At 40.7% G+C, this 23,018-nt stretch overlaps 1 protein-coding gene across 9 annotated transcripts in view; it reads left to right on the top strand.

Annotated features, from left to right (window-relative positions):
- Nucleotides 1-375: 375 nt before the first annotated feature.
- FAR1 (fatty acyl-CoA reductase 1) overlaps nucleotides 376-23,018 on the top strand; it is a 36,600-nt gene continuing 13,957 nt past the window's right edge. The window contains exons 1-8 of one of the 9 annotated variants that reach the window (XM_053390874.1): nucleotides 376-523; nucleotides 8,638-8,807; nucleotides 15,001-15,195; nucleotides 17,257-17,432; nucleotides 18,891-19,070; nucleotides 20,114-20,291; nucleotides 21,268-21,312; nucleotides 21,405-21,532. In XM_053390874.1, coding sequence (XP_053246849.1) covers nucleotides 15,004-15,195; nucleotides 17,257-17,432; nucleotides 18,891-19,070; nucleotides 20,114-20,291; nucleotides 21,268-21,312; nucleotides 21,405-21,532 — 899 coding nt within the window. In that variant the 5' untranslated portion in view covers nucleotides 376-523; nucleotides 8,638-8,807; nucleotides 15,001-15,003. Of the gene's footprint in view, nucleotides 524-547; nucleotides 655-795; nucleotides 889-3,796; nucleotides 3,981-8,637; nucleotides 8,808-15,000; nucleotides 15,196-17,256; nucleotides 17,433-18,890; nucleotides 19,071-20,113; nucleotides 20,292-21,267; nucleotides 21,313-21,404; nucleotides 21,533-23,018 lie in introns of those variants that run through there. The other 8 variants (XM_053390930.1, XM_053390865.1, XM_053390938.1 and 5 more) reach the window with 8 other exon arrangements.

Below are 23,018 nucleotides of genomic sequence, written 5' to 3'. Positions count from 1 at the left end.
CCGAGTCGGACGCAACCACGGGAAACCTATACGTGCCTCGCGGGAAAAGGCCGTGATAAGCAATGCCGAGCCGAAGGCGCAGCCGGTGCACAGCTTTCTAATTATGACAATGCTCATTCTACAGGCGGCCGCCTGGAGCTGCTGCCTCCAAGGTAATGGCGAGGCCAGGCGAGACGCAGCAGAGTTGACCCTCTCTGCTCCTCTCCTCTCCCTCTATTGGCCAAGCTCCCTCCGCAACTGAGAGGCAGCCAACCCGCCCGCGCTCTGAATGGACGCGAAGCGGACGGCGGGAGGCGGGCCTCCGCGGCCCTCGACCAACCAGGGACGGCCGGCGTAGGGCAGAGTGGCGCGCTGCCGGCCGTAACGTCGCGCGAGCGCCAATCGCAGCGGGCTCATCTCTCCGCCCCCGCGTCTTCTTTTTCTCCTTCCTCCAGGGCCGCTTGTTGGGCATATAGCGGCGCGGCAGCACCAACGCCACCACAGCCGCGGGCGGCAGCAGCATCACCACGACCTGCAGCAGCAAGTAAGCGGATTCGTTCAGGCAGGCGTCGGAGCGGGCGGGGCTTGAGGGAGAGAGGGAGGTGGTGAGCGCGAGCCGGCTCTGAGGGAGGAGGCGCAACCGCCCGTCGTGCGCGCGGCAGGACCCGAGTGCCGGTGAGGGACGGCGGCGGCGGGTTGGGCGGGTGACCGTTGGCCGCAGGGAGGTCGCGAGCGAGAGGCTCTGTGGGCGAGGGAGTGGGAGCGCGGGGGGTGAGGCGAGGCGGGAGGGGGCAGTTCCGCTCCACGGAGGGCGGGGGAAGGGGAGATGAGGCGAGGAGGCCCCTGGGGTGCCGCGGCTTCCTCTGAGGGGAGCCTTGCCGGATGGAGGAGACTCGAAAAGCAAAGCCGGTGGGGTGGGGCGTCTGGGCGGCGGATACTCTCCTGGTGCGGCTTGGGAAGAGTTGAGGGAGGACGGCCGGGTGGGAAACGACGCTCTCGTTGTGGGCGGCCTGTTCCGTTCCCCGCACCCCCAAGTGGAAAGGGGCCTGAGTGTTAACTGGAGCACGAGTTTATTTTATTTATTTCTTTGAGGGCATTGTTACTGTACCCTTTCTTAAGAATTTGGAGAATGCGGAGGCCGAGAGAGCCAGGAAACCGCGGGCGGAGCGGAGTTGTGGAGCCAAGGGGAAAGATGTGCTGCTGCTGCTCCCGCCGCCGCCTGGGTCTGAGGCCCTGGAGGTGGAGGTGCACGGGCGGCTGTGAGCAGCGCCCCGCAAGTTTGAGGTCGCTCGTTGCAATACCGAGCCTTGGGGACAACTTAACGCACGTTGCCTCCCTCCTTCGCTTTCCTCACCCCTTTCCATCCAGAAGCGGCCGAAAACGGTTTCTAGGTCGTGGGTAGATGTCTTGTTCTCCTGCGGTTGTGTAATAGGGTTGTCATGAGCACATGTTGGGCGAGATGCACGAAGACTGAGGAAGTCTTCAGTTTGCAACTGCACACACACACGCCCCCCCCCAACTGCAGGTCTTTCAAGCACAATTTTCATAATGAGGAACCAAGCTTTCTTGGGCATGGCCAAATGTTTGTGGAAGGTGGAGAATGAATCTCAACCCGCCCTGGTATTTTTAATGCCTTCTGGCTGTTTCCTTAAGATGTTGTTCCCTTGGGTGGGGCTCCGTGCTGGGGATAAAGAATATGGCCCTTGTAATAAAGTTCTGGTCTTGGCAGCCATTATTCCAGTGTAAGCGAATCTTTGCCATAGTGTGACTTCCCTGTCATGCCTATGCTTCCCTGGCTTTGGCAAGAAAAAAATTGGCATACCAAGGAAGGGTGTATCTCTTGCAGCACCCAAAGTTAGGAAATGTGCGTCTGTCAAAAGGAACTGCTTGCAGTAAAACTTAAGGAAATTGCAATTGCAAAACCTAGTAAAAGGTAAAGGGACCCATGACCATTAGGTCCAGTCGTGGCCGACTCTGGGGTTGTGGCGCTCATTTCGCTTTATTGGCTGAGGGAGCCGGCGTACAGCTTCCAGGTCATGTGGCCAGCATGACTAAGCCGCTTCTGGCGAACCAGAGCAGCGTATGGAAACGCCGTTTACCTTCCCACCGGAGCAGTACCTATTTATCTACTTGCACTTTGACGTGCTTTTGAACTGCTAGGTTGGCAGGAGCTGGGACCGAGCAATGGGAGTTCACCCCGTCGCGGGGATTCAAACCGCCGACCTTCTGATCGGCAAGTCCTGGGCTCTGTGGTTTAACCCACAGCGAAGCAAACTTCCTTAATACACCTAAGATTACTAGTTTGATGTTAGAAAATTAAAAAGTTTTGTGTATGTAAAAGAGCCACAGCTCTCTCTTCAATCTTACACATTTCTAGTCTGAAGTCCCAATGAGTTCAGTACATTTACCTCCAGGAAAATAGGTGTAGTATTGCAGCCATAAAAAGTATAGATGGAGCTTTGTTCAGCACTAGTGAGACATCTGGATGTCACAGTTCAAGAAGGATGTTGACAAAGTAGAATAAATTCTGAAAAGAGCTGCAGAAGTAGTAAAAAGTCTGAAGTAAAGACTAAATAAATTGGGTATGTTGATCCAAAGTATGTGTTCAAAGCTTTTTATTATTTAAAAGGATATTCCAAAGAGAAGGCAGTTTCTACTTTCCCTACAATGTAGGAAACTTCAAAGTAATGGAAAATGAGGTGAAAATGGAAGAAAATCAATTGAGCATTGAAGAAATTAGCTTAAAATGAGGTTTTGGAAAGAGTGTACAGTGGTACCTCTAGATACGAATGGGATCCGTTCCGGAGCCCCGTTCACATCTAGAGGTAAACGTATCTAGCGATGGCACGTCTGCGCATGCACGCGTCGCTTTTCACCACTTCTGCACATGCGCGTGATGTCATTTTGAGCGTCTGCACGTAACATGCTCTGTTATTTCCGCGTTGCTGCAGAGCGCAACTCGAAGTGTATTTAACCCGAGGTATGACTATTGTTTCTGTATTTTCAGTTTGCTGGTCATTCTAGGGGCAAGTGTGACTTTCATTTCATTTCACATAGCCCCTAGTGAGATTTCCTGCACAATTGAATTTTTAATGCTTGCAAATGATAATGTTTACAAGGTTTCAAAGGACTTTGTAAAGCATTACCATATTGGCCTGAATATAAGCCACACCTTTAAAATTAAAGGGAAAAAAAGAAAAAAAGACAGTACCTAAATATAAGCAGCTCCTTTAAAATTTGCAGGCTCTCATACCCGTTCCGTTTTACCATATATCTGTTTCAGCAGTGATATTGTAAAAGCCAATTTTTGTAAGGTCACGAATTTAAGCCTTACTTTAACTTTTCATGGTCAGAACTTGGAAAAAAAGAAGTGAGGCTTATATTCAGGCCAATGCGGTCATTCAAAGAGCAAGTTTCAGGTAAACAACATTTACAGGGATGTTTCTTCTAACTCATTTACTCTTTGTGTAGAGCCTACACAGTTCATTACATTGCTTCCTGCACATTCTACTTAACAGATCAGATACCTTTGGAAGTATTAGGTCCATCCAAAATCCCTTATTATATATCAATATATAATGAAATGAAAATGAAATGAAAAATCACTTTTAAAATTCCAGTGTTTAGCAGTCCTTCATTCATGTCCTTGGTGAACATTTTAGAATATATCTAGTTTTATGGTGGTGGTAACTTTAAATTTATATTTTACATTCTGGCTTTTGAATAAAAAAGCATCCATGAGACAACCAACAATCAGTTATATATTAAAACAACTATTCTCTCTATTAAAATCAACAGTTATTTGATTAAAACCAGTAGCTGTAAGCAAAAGAAATCCTAGCAAGGAAACAAAGAAAATATCAAGCCAAAGAGGGAGATCCCTTCAAAAATAGAGCTACCAAAGCACTCCAAGAGCACATTTACTAGCTGTTGGTATGCCCGAAAGGATGGATCTGATTTTTCCTCAGAAGTGACTTCTAGACTTGGTAGCCTCTTGAAAGGTAATCCCTCCTCCAATATACTTTAAATAGTAGATGAACATAGAGGAAGATCTATGTCCAATAGTAGATTCACATGGGAGCAGTCCATCCTTTAAGTAAAGCCTTAAATAGCCTGCATCTAAAAGTCAGTGTCAGAATTCCAGTCAACAGCACTTTCATCTGTCTGCATTAGAAGAGAAGAAGAAGAGTTTGGATTTGATATCCCGCCTTTCACTCCCCTTCAGGAGTCTCAAAGCGGCTAACATTCTCCTTTCCCTTCCTCCCCCACAACAAACACTCTGTGAGGTAAGTGGGGCTGAGAGATTTCAAAGAAGTGTGACTGGCCCAAGGTCACCCAGCAGCTGCATGTGGAGGAGCGGAGACGCGAACCCGGTTCCCCAGATTAGGTGACTACCGCTCTTAACCACTACACCACACTGGCTCCTTACTATTACTATTTTGTTCACTCACTAATCAGTTCCTCAGTGATCCAAGACACCTATTTAGGACATCTAATACTTCCCTAGGATCAGATGGGAAAATCTGAAAGAAACTTGAGTACTGTAATTAGCTTTGACACCAAACCTCAAACTTATAGGCAACAGCACCCAGCAGTTTCACATGGATATTTAAACAGTACAGTGGTACATCGGGTTAAGAACTTAATTCGTTCCGGAGGTCCATTCTTAACCTGAAACTGTTCTTAATCTGAAGCACCACTTTAGCTAATGGGGCCTCCCACTGTTGCCCACGCCATTTCTGTTCTCATCCTGAAGCAAAGTTCTTAACCTGAGGTACTATTTCTGGGTTAGCGGAGTCTGTAACCTGAAGTGTCTGTAACCTGAGGTACCACTGTATAGGAGACAAGCAGGATCCCTATGGCATCATACAAGCCAGCCACTATTGGGATCAGTTCTTCCATCTGTGTTTTCACAATGCTTATTTACTGGAGTAGTCAGGGCAATCCATAGCTGGCTGCAAAGCCAACTTGAAAATATTTATGTGGGCAGTAAACTTGGTGCTTTACTTCAAATGTAAACAGAAATTGGACTTTGAAACTTAAGATATGTGAGGTGTGAGAAAGTAAATAAAAATCTATGTGAGACACATTGCTGATAATTAAATGGCAAAAGTGACTGTGACTTGTAATCAGTATATCTGAATAGTCCATATTTCTGGATTTGGATAAAGGTATATTGGAAGCTTTTTTATGGAAAAAATGAGGAATACTCTAATATTTGTCATTAAGGTAGTTTCTGTCTTAAAGATTAACTTTTTACAAGTCTGAATTTGTAAATAGAAGGCCTTCTTTCACAACTTTAAAGAGAACTTACGGGGGGCGTTATGTACCTTTCATGTTAAGCCCTGAAACTTTTTTACCGCTCTTGCCACTATCATTTCCGTTCTTTATTCTTCTTAATATAGTAGCTGCTGTTTATGTGTATACTATACTTTGTTAGTCCGTTGATGCAAGCTTGTGCACTCTTGTATTTTCCACCTGAGTTGGAATTGACATGAGATAGTGAAGTTTAAAATTCAGAAACAAATTTGTAAAAGCAAACAACACTGTCACCATTAGACCATTTTGCCTTACTAGTTCTGTTGGATGTTTACAATGGCTCTGCTTTCTGGTGAGTGGAGAATGAATTGGTTTCTTGCCACAATGTGTAGTCAATTGAGAAGACAGTGTCTGAAATATCCATGCAGTGAACAACTACATACTGGGATATTGATATTACTGAAACCAGTTGTGGTGTATTTAATTCACAGTTTCAGCAAAGATAATTACATATGAAAATGCTTCCTGGTAAAAAAAATCCTTTACACTGTTAGCCAGTGCATAGAACAACCAAGTCCTCTGATGCATTGTGTTGGAAGGATTTTGGATGGAGCAAAAGTGCCCAGCTTTGCCCTGCTGAGCCAGCCTCTGCTGATAGGGAGCTTTGCTGTTGGCGGGGAAGCCCTGCCAACGAAGGGCAGGTACATGTTACCACTAGCAGCACTCACCAAAACCTGATGTTTCTAGTGCTGGTGGACTGTTGCTGGGTCATTGTTGGTGCAGCAGGCTTGATCCAGGGCTCTTTACTGTGTCAGCCCAGGAGCTGGCACAGTGAAGGAGTACTTTTATGATGTTAGCCCTGCGCCCAGCCTCAGCCAGGGAGGGCGGGATACAAATAATATTATATTATTATTACTACTTTTTCCTTCCCTCTCCCTTTCACCCTTGCCAGCATGAGAAGTGTGGCTGTGGAAGATGCAGTGGCTTTACTACTCTTATCAAGTGGCCAGGAATTTGGATTAAACACTTGGTATTAGTGGCTAACTAAGGAAGCAAAGGGGTACAAAATCATCAGATTTTCTCCTTTTTTAAATTAAAAGTTGCACAGGTAGTTCCCACCGCCTCTCAACTGACTGGGGAAGGGTTGATCAGTATTTTCCAAGTGGTATTGTATGGCAAGCTCACAGCCTTTTATTTTGTTTATGTTTGTTTTCAAAACGTTACTCTGCCTAATTTGGAAAGGAACTCAAGCTGGTTTACAACCTGAAGCATAATAATAAATTACATAACTATACCCTTTAAATCACAAATACTGACATCAAAGCCACCCTCTCATATGAAAACCCAAAGCCACCAACAGTGGTAAAAGCCTTTTAAAACAGACATGTTTTTACTAGTCACCAAAAACAATATAGTGATAGTTTGACCCCTGTTAAGGCATTCCACAGGATGAGTGCTACAACAAAAAAATCTCTGTCTGCCTGCACCTTTGTCGTTTGCAGGCAACTTGAGATCAAGGAATATCCTCCAATTACAAACATAGTCTTTCAGGTAGAGTTTAACCCCATCCAAAACTCACTCCAAACCAAAGTCCATCCACTAAAAGTACTTATGTTTTGTCTGACTTAAGCTTCAGCTTGTTCCAGTGCCTCACAGCTACCAAGCATTAGTTCAACCTTTCAGCTCCCTTCCTAGGATCAGATGGAAATGAGAGATAGTTAGGTATCAGCAGCATACTGAGAGCTCTGCACCCCAGCCATCAGTTGCATGCAGATATTAAACAATCTTGCAGAACCTCATAATTACCTAGTACCACCTTCTGCGTCCTCTCAGGTTTGAATGGAGCCACTTCAACATCGTTCCCCCAGTTTCCATCTTTTGGAGACAATCCATAAGAAAAGCATGGCCAATGGTATCAAAAGCCACTGAGAGGTTCAGGAGAATAGATAGTAAATGTCCCAATACAGATCTTACACTTAGGTGAATAGGGCAAATTCAATGCCAGAAATGAACTTCTGGAAATTCTGGAGCTGTGCTGCCACAACATGTTTGCACATTTTGCCCCTAAAAGGGATGGTAGACACTGGCCACTAGTTGTTTAAATAAGAGAATATAATGATTGTTTCCCCCCACTAGAAAAACAATTGGGTGCGATTCAACATTGCAGTATGGTTCTGCCAATGCAAGTATTTCTGCTTCCTAGATGGAATGATCTCTCCCCCCCCCCTCTCTCTCACACACACACATACACAACCTATGCTCTGTTCTCAGTGTTCTCCCCGCAAAAATGCTGGCTTTTGCAAGCACAACAACTTAGTTGAATCTATACCAAAGGCACTCAACACTTTCTGAGAAAAGTATTTATTACCGCACTCACTCATGTGTGCATATGTGACCATTCTGATTTCACATCCAGTTTGAGTGAGAATCAAGAGCCAAGCCTGTTAACTGCATCTCTCTACGGATTTAATGCTCCTCTTCAGGGTGATGTATAGCATTGAATAATATACTCTGTTCAGTTAGAATGAAATGCTTGTAATCTTGAGATACTTTCATTTTTAATGTTTGGTATTTTCGAAACGACAATTAGTGCTGCAAAAGCATGGATCCCATTATATGAACAGTGCAAATACATAATTTAAAATGTTAAGATATTAAGTGATCAGAAGTATACGGCTTTGAGTCGTCCCTGACCAGTTCAAATCCACCAATCTGTGTACTTTTCTAAAGCAGACCTTTGACTTTGATATTGTGGGATAAATCCATGATTTATCTTGAAGTGTGGTCTTACCTAAAGTAAAAAAACAGGGAGTTTCTGATGAGGGGTTGAACTCGCCTTTGGCACATATCTCTAGTGTTCAAGTCAGCTCTGCCAAATTGGCACAAACCTTCTTTACAGTTTCCAGTGCTTGAAGGTCAGTGAGGCAATCCCTTTTTTATAGAGGTCCTGCTTTGGGATTCTGCTGAAAAACAAACTTTAGCCCCAATGTGGTCCTGATGAATCTTTTAATATAACTACTTTGCACTAAGCTCAGATAATATCTTCAACTTAGTTGTCTTGTTCTTTTCATGATCCTATGTTTCATGATCCTTAGATAAATAAAGGAATTTTTTTGGCGTGGTGAACATGTTCCATACTGTTGCAACAGTGCCATCAGTTCCATTTCGTCAGGTGGAATATTTATATTCCTTGGAGTTCTCCACACTATGGAAGAAAACTTAAAGTGCCAAACGTTGAAATATGTTAATTCTTTTTTTTTCTTTTAAGGGCTCTAGTTTCTGTGAGGTAGCCAAGACTATAACAAAAGTTGATACTTGAACATATTTCCTCTAATTTTAAGAACAGCAAATTATGTATTATTGCAAATAACTATATTATATAATACTTCTATTTTCTAGTTCAGAACAAGAAGCAGTTTGTCCCAGCCTGAACTGGTCTTCCCTGGGAGATGGCTAAGCTTGTTCCAGCCTTCAAGAAAATCACTAGGAAGCAACAATTTTAAATGTGCAGCCTGCTTTATATCAGAGGCCAGGAAAAGGAAAGCTAATATTAAAACCATATAAAACAGGTAGGATAAAACTGATGAAAAGTTTCCAGTGTTAGCACAATCTCACCCAACTTAGTCTTCAGTTTTAAAATCCAGGCCAAATTGGTCTTTATGATTCATAAATGTTTTTGAGCTCTGACACTCGAGAAAAATAACAGTCCATTTTTATAGGTGCTTCAAAGTGCACCACTTTGTACACACTCTTGCCAGCCAGATAAGACATACAGGTGAGTGCCTTTTTTGAACTTGGACATTGTGATGAGACACATTGGATGAACAAATACTTTTTCTGATAATTCAACCCATATTATTTTGGACCCAAAATGGTACCTTAAATTGTACCTGAAAGATGCCGGCGATGATACTGCAAATGCTTTTGGATGTGCTATATGCATACTGATACTTCTGTTTTTCAATACAGCCCATTGCACAATAATTTAACATGAATGACAGTTGCAGGTGTTAAGTGGAAAGTTTCGTGGCCTTTTCAGTGGTACCCTGGCTGCTGTTGCAATCTGGAATTAATTCCAGACACAGCTGTAGAACCAGGAGTGCACTATCAGTCTATGCTAATTGTTTCTTTTGTCATGCTCACATTCATTTCCAGTTGGCGAGTTTGCATCCATTATTTAACAGTAGACAAAAACAGAGCCAGACTAGATTAAATTTGTTGCAGGTAGCTCAGTCTCTGAACAGAAGCAGTCAAAAATCTAAGTTACTCACTATATAGAATAAGTGGGACTTCCAACAAAATGCTACTGTGGGGCTCTATTCAGTGTCCATGGTACTTTGTCATGTCCTTTCCCATGATACTCCATTCCTGCACTCATCCATACTTTCATTCCCTTCTCCATCCTCCAACCAGTCAGCCAGCATTTATTGGCCACCAAGCATTTATTGGCCACCAAGCATCCCCATAACTTCCTCTTATGTATGGATGCTTACATTTTGGTTATATAAGGTTTTGCACTTGTCTCTTCACTTTAGAAATGGTGGGAATGATAACTGCTGAACCTTAAAACATTCATTCTCTGTAGAGAGGATGCTATTACTATAGAATACTTGGTTTTGAAAACAAAACTAAAAAGTGTTTACTGTAGTTGGTAAGCTTTGACTAAGCAGTGCTCTTGTTGTCTGTCTGGATGTTTCACCCAACTTGGATTGATTTAAATAATCATAGTATGTGGAGCATCTTATTTTGTTTTTGTTTCCTGGTGTAGATCATCCTGAACCTGTTTTCTATGCTTCTGAATATCGGATTATATTTTAACGTTCAACTATATAAAATATTTGGTTTTAAGTTAATATAGTTTTAAATAAATCCCGTGGTTTTTTTCCATATTATTTCAAATGTCTGTTATACTGCAATGCTCTGATGCAAGCATAGTACAAAATTAAAAATTAACTCCATATATTTAGTGTTTTCTTTGTATCTTGCTATGTTGCTCTTCTGCAAAGCTCAAAGTTCTAGCTCCTATTGATATTATTTAACCTGAAAAGCTTAGCTTAGGTATATGTCCACATTTTATCTACAATTGTTATCTCTTGTGTCTGCTATATCTTCTCCCATTTGTAAAACTTGAGTTCTGAAAAGAATGTTATTTAATAAAACTTGTACTTCCAACAAAGCAGAGATGTTGCAGTATATGGGGGCTAACAAGAGCAACTATTGTATGCTCCACAATGGTGCTCACACAGCGTTAGACACAAGAATCTTTTATTAAGAGGAAATGTTGGCCACAGTGCTGGAGCTATTAGTCCCTGTTTGGTTGTTTTTTTTTAAGTTTCTTCCATCAGACTGTTGATCAAACATTTCTGTCAAAAGGGCAGTACCTCAGAATGCATTGTTATGCTCTTGAATACTGAATTTATAAATGTTTGTTTCATTTAAGAGTGGACACTTCTGCAAGAAATTCTGGACAAATAACATTTAGGAATCTCACATTGAGGGTCTTTTTATCTTTTGTGGGGGGGAAATAGTGACAAAGATATGCAAAGTCAAATTTAACTAGCTTAATTTTTTTCTTTGGCTTTCCATAATGTTTCTTGATCTAACACTTACCCAAAGCATTGAAGAAACTAGCATGCACAGTATTCCTGCTTATCCTTTGTTTCTCATTTGCAGTATAGATTGAATTGCAAGATTCAACACTCCACAATCAATGACTAGTTCCTACTATGTAGCAACCTGTTGTGGATGTTCACATAGCAGGAATATCTGTAAACGAACGGGTTATACATGCTGTATTAGCAATGAAAGGAAACATTTATTGGCTGGTATATTGGAGCACGTTCCAATGAAATCCCTGGTTTTCTATACGTTTCTAAACGTTAGTGATCAGTTCAAGTGGAATACACATCTATTAAAGGTGCCAGTTTTTCAGCAAACCTTAGGGACACTCCTGTAGCTCTCCTTGACTTCGGCATCCTCATTTAGCCATGAGTTGAGACAAATGTACCCTGCACTCTGTCAAAGATGTCTTTCCTGTCTTTCCAGTTTGGCAACTAACCCCATGCCAGTTATTTCTACTTCTGCTGCTTGCTTTCACTAGCAAGATGAACAAATCATTGGTGACTCTTGCGGCAAAAAGTGTTAGGACACAGAGCAGGGAGTTGGAGGCCAAAGTGAGAGGAGCTATATTATTTAGTTAAAACCTCAGTGCCTAGGACTCGCTGATCGTATGGTCGGTTCGAATCCCTGCGGCGGGGTGAGCTCCCGTTGTTCGGTCCCAGCTCCTGCCCACCTAGCAGTTCGAAAGCACTCTTAAGTGCAAGTAGATAAATAGGTACCGCTTTATAGCGGGAAGGTAAACGGCGTTTCCGTGTGCTGCGCTGGTGCTGGCTCGCCAGCTGTAGCTTCGTCACGCTGGCCACGTGACCCAGAAGTGTCTTCAGACGGCGCCCGCTCACGGCCTCTAGAGCGAGATGAGCACGCAACCCTAGAGTCGGACACGACTGGCCTGTACGGGCAGGGGTACCTTTACCTTTTTAAAGCAAGATTTATTCAAAGCCTAACCAGCTCATTGTGGAAGGGTAAGTTGCTTGGGACTGAAGGACTAGGGAGATACAAATGATTTGAGCTATTGAAGTAATTGTGTAAAACAGAGCTGATTTTCAGCTCTTGAATACTCACCCAGGATTGTTATGTGTGCATAATGCTGCAACCCATGTCTTGAGATAAGGAAAGAGCTGCCTGTGCTGAAAGGCCATTGTTACCTAGAGAAGGAGTGCCCTAGGGCTGCAGAGATATTTGCTATGAAGCACTGTTAGAAATTAGCCAGGCATCTTTTGCTACTGCTATGGGTCTAATTTTGATGACATAGAAATTTCTGGGCACCAGGTTGGCGACCAAAGTATAAAAACCTCTGCCTTAATTCATAGTTAATACAGTTTCCACTGTGTGTGGGACAAGTGAATTATTGTAAGAGCAAGCTACAGTCAAGCAATGTAGTTGGGATCATAGATTCATAGATATTTGTTCGTTTAACATGATTCTTGTTTATAAAACCCAATTTAAATAAGAATTGTAGTATTGGAAAGGACCCCAAGGGTCTTATAGTACAACCCACTGGTGAATAGACATTCCATTGTGGCAACTGTAACCTAGTTTTAAGGTGCCATTTAGCATCTAGGTTATATATCAGTTTCTAAAACTGTTGTGAAGCCCAGTGGGAGGCATCATGGGGGGGATTTGTGTGCTCCTAGGTGCTTTTAGGGAGGGATAATAGCCTAGCCTGGGCTGATTGGATTTATAGTTCCCTGTATATCTCAAGTTTCCATGGTTATAGCTTCATTCTGAAGTAGTCTCATGTGTTGGTGATAACTTGGCATGCCTTTCCGCATATAACATGGGTGAGGTGTTGCATGCAACTGTTGCTATGTTGATCATAACATCTGCTTTTGAGACCTTACTATCTCAGGGCAGTGTTTCATTGCAATCAACAAGAACAGTAGTTTATCTCATAGGGAAAGGTGTAAAGTAATATGTTAGGACCATAGTGGAACCTTCATAATCTATATATTACCCATTCCAAGGGCCAACTTACATATTTTGTATTTGCCTTTTTTCATTTTGTTCTGTAAATAGCAGTCAAGGGACCACTGATCCACAATAGCGCCATGGCCTGGGCATTTGCTATACAAATTCAGTCCAGTAACCAAATATGCACTTCTGCATGCCTTTTTGACTAAATGAGCCTGCTCTTAGGCTTCATTTGTGAAAACTGATCATTTGAGGAAAATTTTCCCCATAAGTGTTTGTTTGTATTTCATAGTATTTCCAGCTTTAAATCCTAAAATCAGGTTTCTTATGACATATTTTTAAGGACCTCAACTGTCATGCATATAGTGTAATATATTTCAATAACTGATTGATATGTGAAATGTCAGTATTTTGCATATATGTCAGCAATCTGATCTTCGCTTAACAAAATCAGTAGTGTAAATAGTATTATGATGAGATGATTAATTGGTTAACATAGAAGTTAACGTATGTAGATTGAGATATAGTTTACACTGAGAACTATAAGCACTATTGTGATATGGAGCAACAGTCTGAAGCTCCAGCAAACGGGGGTTCAGTGTTAAACTAATAAATTTACAGTTTTCTCAAGGCCTTTCTTTGTTAGAATAGCCATGTGCCATCTGTGTAGCTTTTGCATTTGGATCAAAGTCTTCAAGATATTATTTGTGTGGGGTGTGGGGAAAGTAACCAAAACCTCTTATTCAGCTGAAAATGTGTTAACTGTAGCACATCTTGTAATGAATATACTTCATTCTTGAGTCCTGGTCGGACAATTAGTTCTCTGTTTACACCCCCACAGATTCACAAATTTTTAGTCTAGTTGAGTACTGGATTGTATTGGCAATACTACAAAGCACTTTTTACATTAAAAATGTTTCTCAAATTATATGAAGCACTGAGTTTCTGGTTCATTGTTGCCCTTGATTCAGTATAGTGAAAGATCTAACTGGTGCTTTATTTCTGGGGGAATGCAGGGCGATGCATGCCCCTAAACATTTTTTTAAGGAAAAAAAGCACTGGATATAACAATTATTTTTGGTTAATTGACTCGTTTTTCTTTTCTTAAAAAAAGGAAATATGCATTTTTTTCAATTTGCAATGTATAACCCACATATATATTTTAGACATGGGGATACTGCATGTTTTAATGGCCTGTGGCCATCATTTGTAGCAGGCAAAAATGTGACACCATCTTCCCAATAGTTTATTGATATCACTGTTACTTTGTTCACTTGTTAGTTCCCAGGAACAGAAATTCAACAAACTAGAAAAATAGGTATGCCAGCAGAGACATGGGGACTTTCCAGTGTAGTGCACATAATGTCACATGTATGACAGCCTGTTTGCTGAACAGAAGTTGTGGGTATGTGTTTAGTACAATGAGCTCCTGGCCTTCAGGGCACAAGATGGTGACTAGGAGAATAGAGAAAGGTTGGTGGACAAGGCAGTTGGGGATGTAAAAGCTATGTCCCACTCCCAAGCTGACAGCTCCCCTGGTGTTAGGGGAATGGGGAAGACCTCACCCTGAGGAGGACAAAAGTGATCCCTTAAAAAGGACCTATGCATTTGAGGGGTGCATAGATACTTTGTTATGCCAAGAATACATCTCTGAAGAGTGGAATTATCCCATCAGTAGAAGAATCAGTCATTTAGAACATAAATAGCTTGGTGTGTGGTGGGCATGCTGACTTGCCTGCCTGGTGTGAAAGTTTCAAATGTCTCACATTGTCTAGATTGGTGGATGGTGCTGAGGAGGAATCAGTCATTGTGGTGCATGTAGGCACCAGTGACATGGGGGAATGTAGTTGTGATGGGGAAATGCAGTTGAGAGGTACTAGAATTGAAATATAGGCTGCTAGCTAATTGGTTGGAAGCTGGGAAAGTCAAGGTAGCTTTCTCTGAAAAGCTTATCCCCATGGTTCCTGATGTAGGGTCAACCAGAGAGGCCCAGCTTAGTAGTCTCAATGGGTGAAACTCAGTATTTTATATTGAACAGTTTTGTATCTGAGTGTTGTTTGTTTAAGGAAAATGGTTAGCAGCAACTAGAGGTTATACCATTTATACTAGGCTGAATATTAGGTTTCTGTAAAAATGGAATTTCAAATGTAATTGGGCAAGAATTTAGCAGATAAAATGTGATTAAGGGCCAGTATGGATGCAAACTCTAACTTACTCTTAAATTCTCTTAAGATCATGATGGTATCCATCCCAGAATACTATGAAGGCAAGAATGTCCTCCTCACTGGAGCTACTGGCTTCATGGGAAAAGTTCTTCTGGAAAAGCTACTAAGGTCCTGTCCGAAGGTGAAAACGGTTTATGTGTTGGTTAGACACAAAGCAGGGAAGAATTCTCAAGAACGCGTGGAGGAAATGATCAGCTGCAAGGTATCATTCCATAAAATGGCTATGTTGAACTTGACATTAAAAAGAATATTCTAACAAAGTTTTGAATAATAGTGAGAATACATGTGGTAGTGCAGGGATGGGGAACTTTTCATTCTATGGACCACATGAGAGCCACATGTTATGTGGCGGGACTCTAGTATGTGATAATATGTAGATTTGAAGCTGCATTTTCTTAGTACAGTGAGTTTACATCCAGACCATTTGTATCAATAGTAAAATCAACTAGGAAGCATTTTTTAGTCTCTCATCCAGAGTAACAGTGATACAGAAAACTTTTTAAAATACCTTTGTCGCAGAGGAATGTGTGTGTTGCCATCTCACATAGTTATCCCCTTAGATTTGTGCTGTTAAACTACATACATTGTGCTGCTGATTGCACTGTACCTGCCTGGGGGAATTTGGATTGGTACCATCCATAAGACTACGCTTGCAGGGTCCCATGCATGTAAGCTCATTCATATATGAAATGGTGTACAGATTGCATGGAACATGCCTGTTATATTGGGCTCTGTAGTTTAGACCATTGTGTAAATTTGAAGTACCATGTGCTAATGTTGGATCCTGATGGATACTTGTTTTCCCAATATGTTATATAGATAAAAAGTCTGTACAGGGTATAAATTTTGGAGTGCTCATTCTAACCAAGTAGCAACCTAACATAATTAGTGATATGTGTCCTAGGCCACAATAGCAATTTCAGTGGGCTGAAATACAATTTACATTTTTCTACAAGGGGCATGTTACCAGAGCTATAAGTATTAACTAGCTAACTCCTTTCTCATACATAGTTAATTGTAACATTAAATTGCAGGAGAAACTAATCCTACTTTGTATCAATACTTTAAGTGTGTAGAGATAGAACTTGCTTGAAATGGATTTATTATTAGCAGTGTTTTCAACCTCCTATCTCTTTTTATATATGAAAAAGAATAAACTGGTGAACTGAGCAATTCTATCTCTCATCTAAGGAGCAGTGGGGCAAAACAGAGTTGCTGAGCCATCACTATATCTGCTACTCATGACAGCCAATGCTGAATATGACAGTGCTGTTTTCTGCATAATTGATTGTTGTTTGTTTGCTGCACTGGCTCTAAGCCTGGATAAGGCCACTTCCAGTGGCTGGACTGGCTTTGTATCCAGTGGGGGTGGTTAGCCTCTGGCCTGGGAGCCTCATCTGTCCATCAAGCAGTTATTTCTGACTCCCCAAGACCTCACTGATTTTGACAGAGACAGCAAAAGAAAGTGCTAAGATCAAACCTTTCTGCCCCCTGTTGGGGATGTAAATTGCCCTTCCTGGGTCACCAGATCAACCACTTGTTGAATGGCGCACCTGTGTGTGCATAGGCATTCATGTAAGTGAGTATTTGGAGAGGAGGGACAGAGTGCAGGGAGCATACTCACTGTTGGCATGTGGTCCCCGGAGTTATAATCAAGGTTGAACCTGGACCCCAAAAAGGCTACCACCCATGGTTTAGAGCATGGATTTCAACATGTAAGCGAAATACTATCTCCACAGTTAACACTGTTTTTGCATGTAAACAGAACTTAGCTATGCTAGTCTGCATAGGTTTTGAAGTAGGCAGTGAAACTCAGTAATAATCCCAGCAAGAAAGCTCTTGAGGAATATATAAAGATTAAACTGAGGAACTTATTTTATTCCCATTCAGATTCTTTGTAGATGGAAGAAATTATTTCTCAAAGAAAACCATACCCATCACCGTTGTCCATTGCTTCCATTTGGTGTAGAGATATATTTAGCTGTTGAAATGGATGAAAACTGTTGTAACATCCAAAATACTTTCTTTTTTAAAAGAAATATAAAGCCTTTTAATATGCATAATGTAAAAGTCTTTGCTTTGAATATGGAATTAGTTGCATATACTTGAGTAAGTTGCCCCTCAAAAGCTTGTTTTGAGGAAAGAGAATACTGCAACAGTTGAGCGAGGAATATGTATGTATTCTTGCCTTGCGGTCGTTACACTTTCTTTTGACCTTGTGTGTTCACTCTTAGCTATATTTGGTCCTGTTTTCTTTTGACAGCTCTTTGACAGATTGAGAGATGAACAGCCGGAATTTAATGAAAAAATTATAGCAGTTGCCAGTGACCTTACAGAAGTAGACATGGCCCTTAGTGAGGAAGACAAGGAGAACCTCATAAACTGCACTAACATTATATTCCACTGCGCTGCTACTGTAAGATTCAATGAAATTCTAAGGTGAGTCTGAACTATTAATTTAATATGTTCTGGTTCCCTTTTTAAAGCTACCTTTGTCATCTTGTAACCTTTATAAAAGAAGTAAATGCTTTATCCCTGGTTGCCTAAATGCTTTCAGCTCACAATAAGAATATATGCATTCATTCTATGCACTTTAAACTTTAGAAAAGGGAAGAGTAAAAGGTATTAGCCCAGCTTTTCATTTGACAGTTGTGTGAAATGGAGCGGTACCAGTTTGGAAACAAAATTCAAAAGTGGCATGTCTCATTCTCTGTTGCTTCATACACATTCCCATTATGGTAGGCATTTTCTTTTGCATTGTGTTTTTGGTGCAGTCTAGTGTACAGTATAGAGTTGTAGCTTCAATAATTTTTACTAGCTGGGTGTAAAGCAAATTGTTGCATATTTAATCTGGCTGAGGTAGTTCAGGTGTTCCGACTCTTGGATTGCTTGATTAGCTGATTCTTTCATTGAGTGATAGATATTAAAGGAGGAGGCCTGTTTTATTATTGCATACATAATGCACAAGTTCAGAAGTTTGCATCTAATCAAACTTTTATTGTTTCTTTATCTTGGAATTACTTAAGTAGTGCCTAAGGGTTTTGATGCTTCCAAGATAGACTTATTTTTTTCTTGTCACAACTTGACTGCAGTAGTCTCTCTAGAATTAAGTTAGCGATTTTTCTCTCTCTTCAGATTGAAATGAATTCCATCCTCTTACTGTGGTGTCTGTAATCTGAGGAGAGAGATAACGTGCTGAATCTTCTGCTTACTTCACATCTTTATGTCTCTAGTCCTGTTTTTTCACTCATTGCCTTCATCCTTTCTCATAGCACCCAGCCAAGATTTTCAACACTGTCTCCTGTTTGTGCATTATTGTGTGTAATGATTGCCTTTAAACAAGAACCTGCAAATAGTGGGGTTCAGTTTATGTGACATGTGACACTTGGACTAGATATCTGTTCATTGTCCCAGTGTCACCTTCTTTTTATTTACAGCAAATATGTGACCTGTGTCATTTGAAGAATATAATATGCTTCATTTTGGCATCATTTAGTCGATAAGAAAAGCCTAATGCCCAATTTGTAAGAAATGTTAGTCTGTGCTGTTGTGAGGGAAGTTTTGGAACCACGTTATTGAGTACCCTCCCAACCTAAGAAAACATAAAGCTTCTTATATTTTGTAAGAGGAGAATGGGGGATTTGGATAGAAGTGTGCCAAGAAGATTAGAGGTGAGCTGCATGCTACTGGAAACACTTGCCTTTTCCATCTGTTGACACAAAAGATCCTGTTGGTTTTCAGCAGATACACTAGTAGCAGCTGGATTTGACCAGGCTATGTTTTCTGAACAGCTAGGAGACAGCAAATCACAAAGGAATCTTGTTGTGCATACATGTTGAATTTGGATACCTGAAAGTACTCTTTAGTACACTTGTTTTTTTCTCTCTCTCTCAACAGAGATGCTGTTCAGCTCAATGTAATTGCGACACAACAACTTCTCTTCTTGGCCCAGAAAATGAAGAATCTAGATGTGTTTATCCATGTTTCAACAGCATTTGCATACTGCAACCGAAAACACATTGAGGAAGTGGTCTATCCACCCCCTGTTGATCCTAAGAAATTAATAGATTCCTTAGAGTATGTGTCTAATGCTTCCCCCCCTTTAATTTCATGCTTTCAAAATTGAAAAATGTTGGAAAGTTTTTTTATAGCTGAAACAAAATGAGAATGGATTGAACATTGCTGGTTCTGATCTTGGCCATATGCTAAGGTGATTTTTAGCAATTAGAAAAGTAGGGCTTATTTGGAAATGCCTTCTCTCTGAAATACATTGGCTAGAAAAAAGGAAAGTCTACCTTGTGACTCAGGGTTTGCTACTGAAAAGCAGAATGGGGTTAAGGCATCAAAATACGTCTTAAACTAGAAACCAGTTTCTGTAATCTGTTCAATATAATTGTTTCAGATGGAAGATAAATTAGGAAATATTCTTTTAAAAATTGTATTGAACTATAAAAAGGAGCATATTTTCCTAATGGAATTTCCGTGAGTAAAAATTGCATCACTTTAGGTATTCTGTTTCAAGTGTAAATAATGACTACAGCAATGAAGTAGCGGCGTCAACCAAAAGTGCATTAAAGGAAAATGAAAACAAAAGAGCATGAACTCTTGTGGGATCTTTAAATGTTCTGATAGTCAACACTGAAGTAACATCTCAGTCTGGTACATTTCCTTCTTTGTGCAGTTAATGCACAAATAACACAAATGTGTTAACACAAATGACACCTAAATCGTGGCCATTCAGAATTTCAGTAACAAATGAGTTGTCAAGTTTTGTTAAGATGTCATTCTTTGTTTAAAAATGAGCTACAATTATGAGTAATCCAAGGTTGCCCAGGGGTAACATGACTGCTTTGAGTTTCATGAATTCCCCTCCAGCATGATGCCAGTGCCCACCCTGTTCAGCTGGACCTGCAACAGGCTGAGTGAGAGACTTTTGACTCTAACCCTCCACAGACTAGAAAAGCTTTTCCAAACTTTTAAAGTTTTTAAGTGGTCGTATTTTAAAATATATATATATAAAACTTTGATTTTTTTCATGAAGAACAGATTTTATTAGCCATCTTTGGTGCTTTTGAGTTGACTGATAGGATATGAATGAATAAATATGTTTATTTCTTTAGGTGGATGGATGACAGCCTAGTGAATGATATTACACCAAAACTAATAGGAGACAGGCCTAATACTTATACATATACAAAAGCCTTAGCAGAATACATTGTGCAACTGGAAGGTGCAAAACTAAATGTAGCCATTATAAGGCCATCAATTGTGGGTGCCAGCTGGAAGGAGCCTTTCCCAGTAAGTCAACCTTAACCTTTTTATAGCAAAATTTCTTAGTCATTATTTACTATTGATTCAGTCTTTATTACTAAGACACAGGCCAGGGCTGTGTGAAAAGCAGATAATACATTGACTCCGGATCAGTCTAAGCCATCTCTTTTAAAATCTTGTGTAAAGGAAGCTAAGTGATAAATGGATGTAGGCCATAAGGAAGCACTACTTGGGGCTTATGGTTTATCAGTACTGCACACCTTATGCCTGTAATAAGAGGAGTAACATACAATCACAATGTTACATGATCAGCAAGAGCAGGCATAGGCAAACTCGGCCCTCCAGATGTTTTGGGACTACAACTCCCACCAGCCCTAGCTAACAGGACCAGTGGTCAGGGATGATGGTAATTGTAGTCTCAAAACTTCTGGAGGGCCGAGTTTGCCTATGCCTGAATAAGACTCTTCCAAATAATACCCTTACACTTAGTATCACTTCCCATATTACAGTTGCTACTCCTTGAGTTTCTTATGGAAACATTTTAATTATCTCAGAAGAAATGGTTCTTGCCTAATGATAAATCAGCAAGCAATGAGCCAATGGGCTTATTCTTAGCATATTGACTATTCATACATTTCTAAAGTAGTTTATTGTTAAATATTTTACTTGTTGAATGAAAAAAATGTTTTGTGAAAACTGCATAGTTATGCTATGGAATTAATATATTTGTGAATTGTTTTGAAAATGCTTTCTTAATATGACTGAAACAGTTAATGTCTTCCTCCTCTTACCCCATTGATTTTCCCTCTCCAAAAACATTGTTTGTAGAAAAGAAAAAACGTTTATATACTGTGTATGCATATGGCAGTATATATAAATATAAAATTGGATTGTGAATAAAAAATGGAAATATTGTGACATTTACTCAGTTGCTAAATGATTCCCAGTTTATTTTAATAGCAATTAAGCCAGTAAATCTTCCTTATGCTTTGTTTCCAAACAGGGATGGATTGATAACTTTAATGGACCTAGTGGCCTTTTTATTGCTGTAAGTAAAAGTTAAAATGTAGGTAAATATATTTTTCTGAAAAGCTATAGTGGCTTGAAATGGCTTTCTTATCTTGTACCTTCTGTTTTAAGGCAGGAAAAGGAATCCTTCGAACGATGCGAGCCTCAAACAATGCAGTTGCAGATCTTATTCCAGTAGATGTAGTCATCAATGCAACAATAGCTGCTGCCTGGTATTCCGGAGTTAATAGGTATAACAGGTGACAATGCATTTTTAAAAAATTGACTAAGCGGTGGTCTTATGATAGTAAACGATTTGCTTACATCAATATGTGATTGTGGTTTCTGTTTCTATAGCCACAAGGAACTCTTATTGCCTCTGTTACCATTGCAACTGTCTCGTGCCCCAAATTTAGTACAGGGCTCAGGGGCATACAGCTCAAGGGGTGTTCTGGACAAGTGTCAAACAGTGGCAAATTGCACAGGTTTTTTCATGAGAAGCCCCTGCATTGTTGCTAGGACTTCTCTGGCATGCTTTTGCTTCACAAAGAGAGCAGTGCAAGCAGGATTGGAGGCAACCTATACTGAGCACAACTTCACACCACTTCAGATCTTGCTGGTGTCTCTCCAGATGTAAAGTGACAGAACCCCAGAGACCTCTGCAGCAGTTCAGACATCCGTGTATAGGGGCTGCATCACTCTAGCTGCACTAACTACACATTATTTGTTTCAGTTTAAACCATATTTGGGGCAAACTCATCTGTATCCATAGATAAGAGGGAATGAGTTATTAATTTTCTGGGGGATGATGGTGTTGCAACATAGTCTACCTACCCTGATTACTGACTCCATTTCTCTTCAGCTGTGGACTTGTGGCAGTTTAGTTCCCATTGCTTCTCTTCAGAATCCTAGCGGGCAGTCCCTGGGAGCTTTGTGAACTCCTTGCCTTTGCCCTCCGTTAAATGTGAAAGTTTTGGGTGGCAGCATTGTAATGCCGGAATATTCTCCTATGTGAGGCTTCCATGCCCCAATACTGATTACTTTGAAGTATTCCAGAAGTTCTAGAGAAGAAACACAAGAGGAAGCAATGTGACTTGGACTTCCTCATTACATATATACTTGTGTTTCTCATCCGAAGAGCGCAAAGAAACACATCCTCTGTGCTTCCTCTTCCCACTTCTCTGGCAGGTCCAAAGCTGTTCTTAGATGTATAGTAAGAGTATTTCCAGTTTGTCTCCTACTTTTATTATTTTATTATCCAAACACTCACTCACATGAATGCCTATGCACACACAGGTGTTCCATTCATCAATTGGTTGAACCAGGGAAGGGCAATTTATATCTCCATCAGGGGAATGTGTTGAGTGGCCCTCTATGACTTAGCAGCTAGGAAGATTAGGAAGAAAGATCTGGATGGGCTAGTGGTCAGTCACAGTGGGTACTCAGAGATCTAATTTACACATTTTATTAGAAAATTACTTTTTATTCTGTTTAATAATATATTTTGGTGGATTTGACCGTGGTTTTACTGCATATGTAGCAACTGCTGCCCCCCCCTTTGGATGTTGCCATGGCCTTTGTCTAGGTCAATAAAATCCAATAAAAATAAAATATAAAACAGCAAAAATGTATCACATAGGAACATAGTAACAAACAGAAACAATAATGCCCCCCCATTTAAAATGTCAGATTGTTTAATTAGCTAAAGGCCTGGAATGTTTTTGCCTGGCGCCTATAGATAGGGAG

The sequence above is a fragment of the Podarcis raffonei genome, chromosome 1 (assembly GCF_027172205.1).
Source record: "Podarcis raffonei isolate rPodRaf1 chromosome 1, rPodRaf1.pri, whole genome shotgun sequence".
NCBI classification, from domain to species: Eukaryota; Metazoa; Chordata; class Lepidosauria; order Squamata; family Lacertidae; genus Podarcis; species Podarcis raffonei.
Note: the sequence above shows the minus strand (reverse complement) of the source record. Positions and strands in the feature narration are given on the sequence as shown.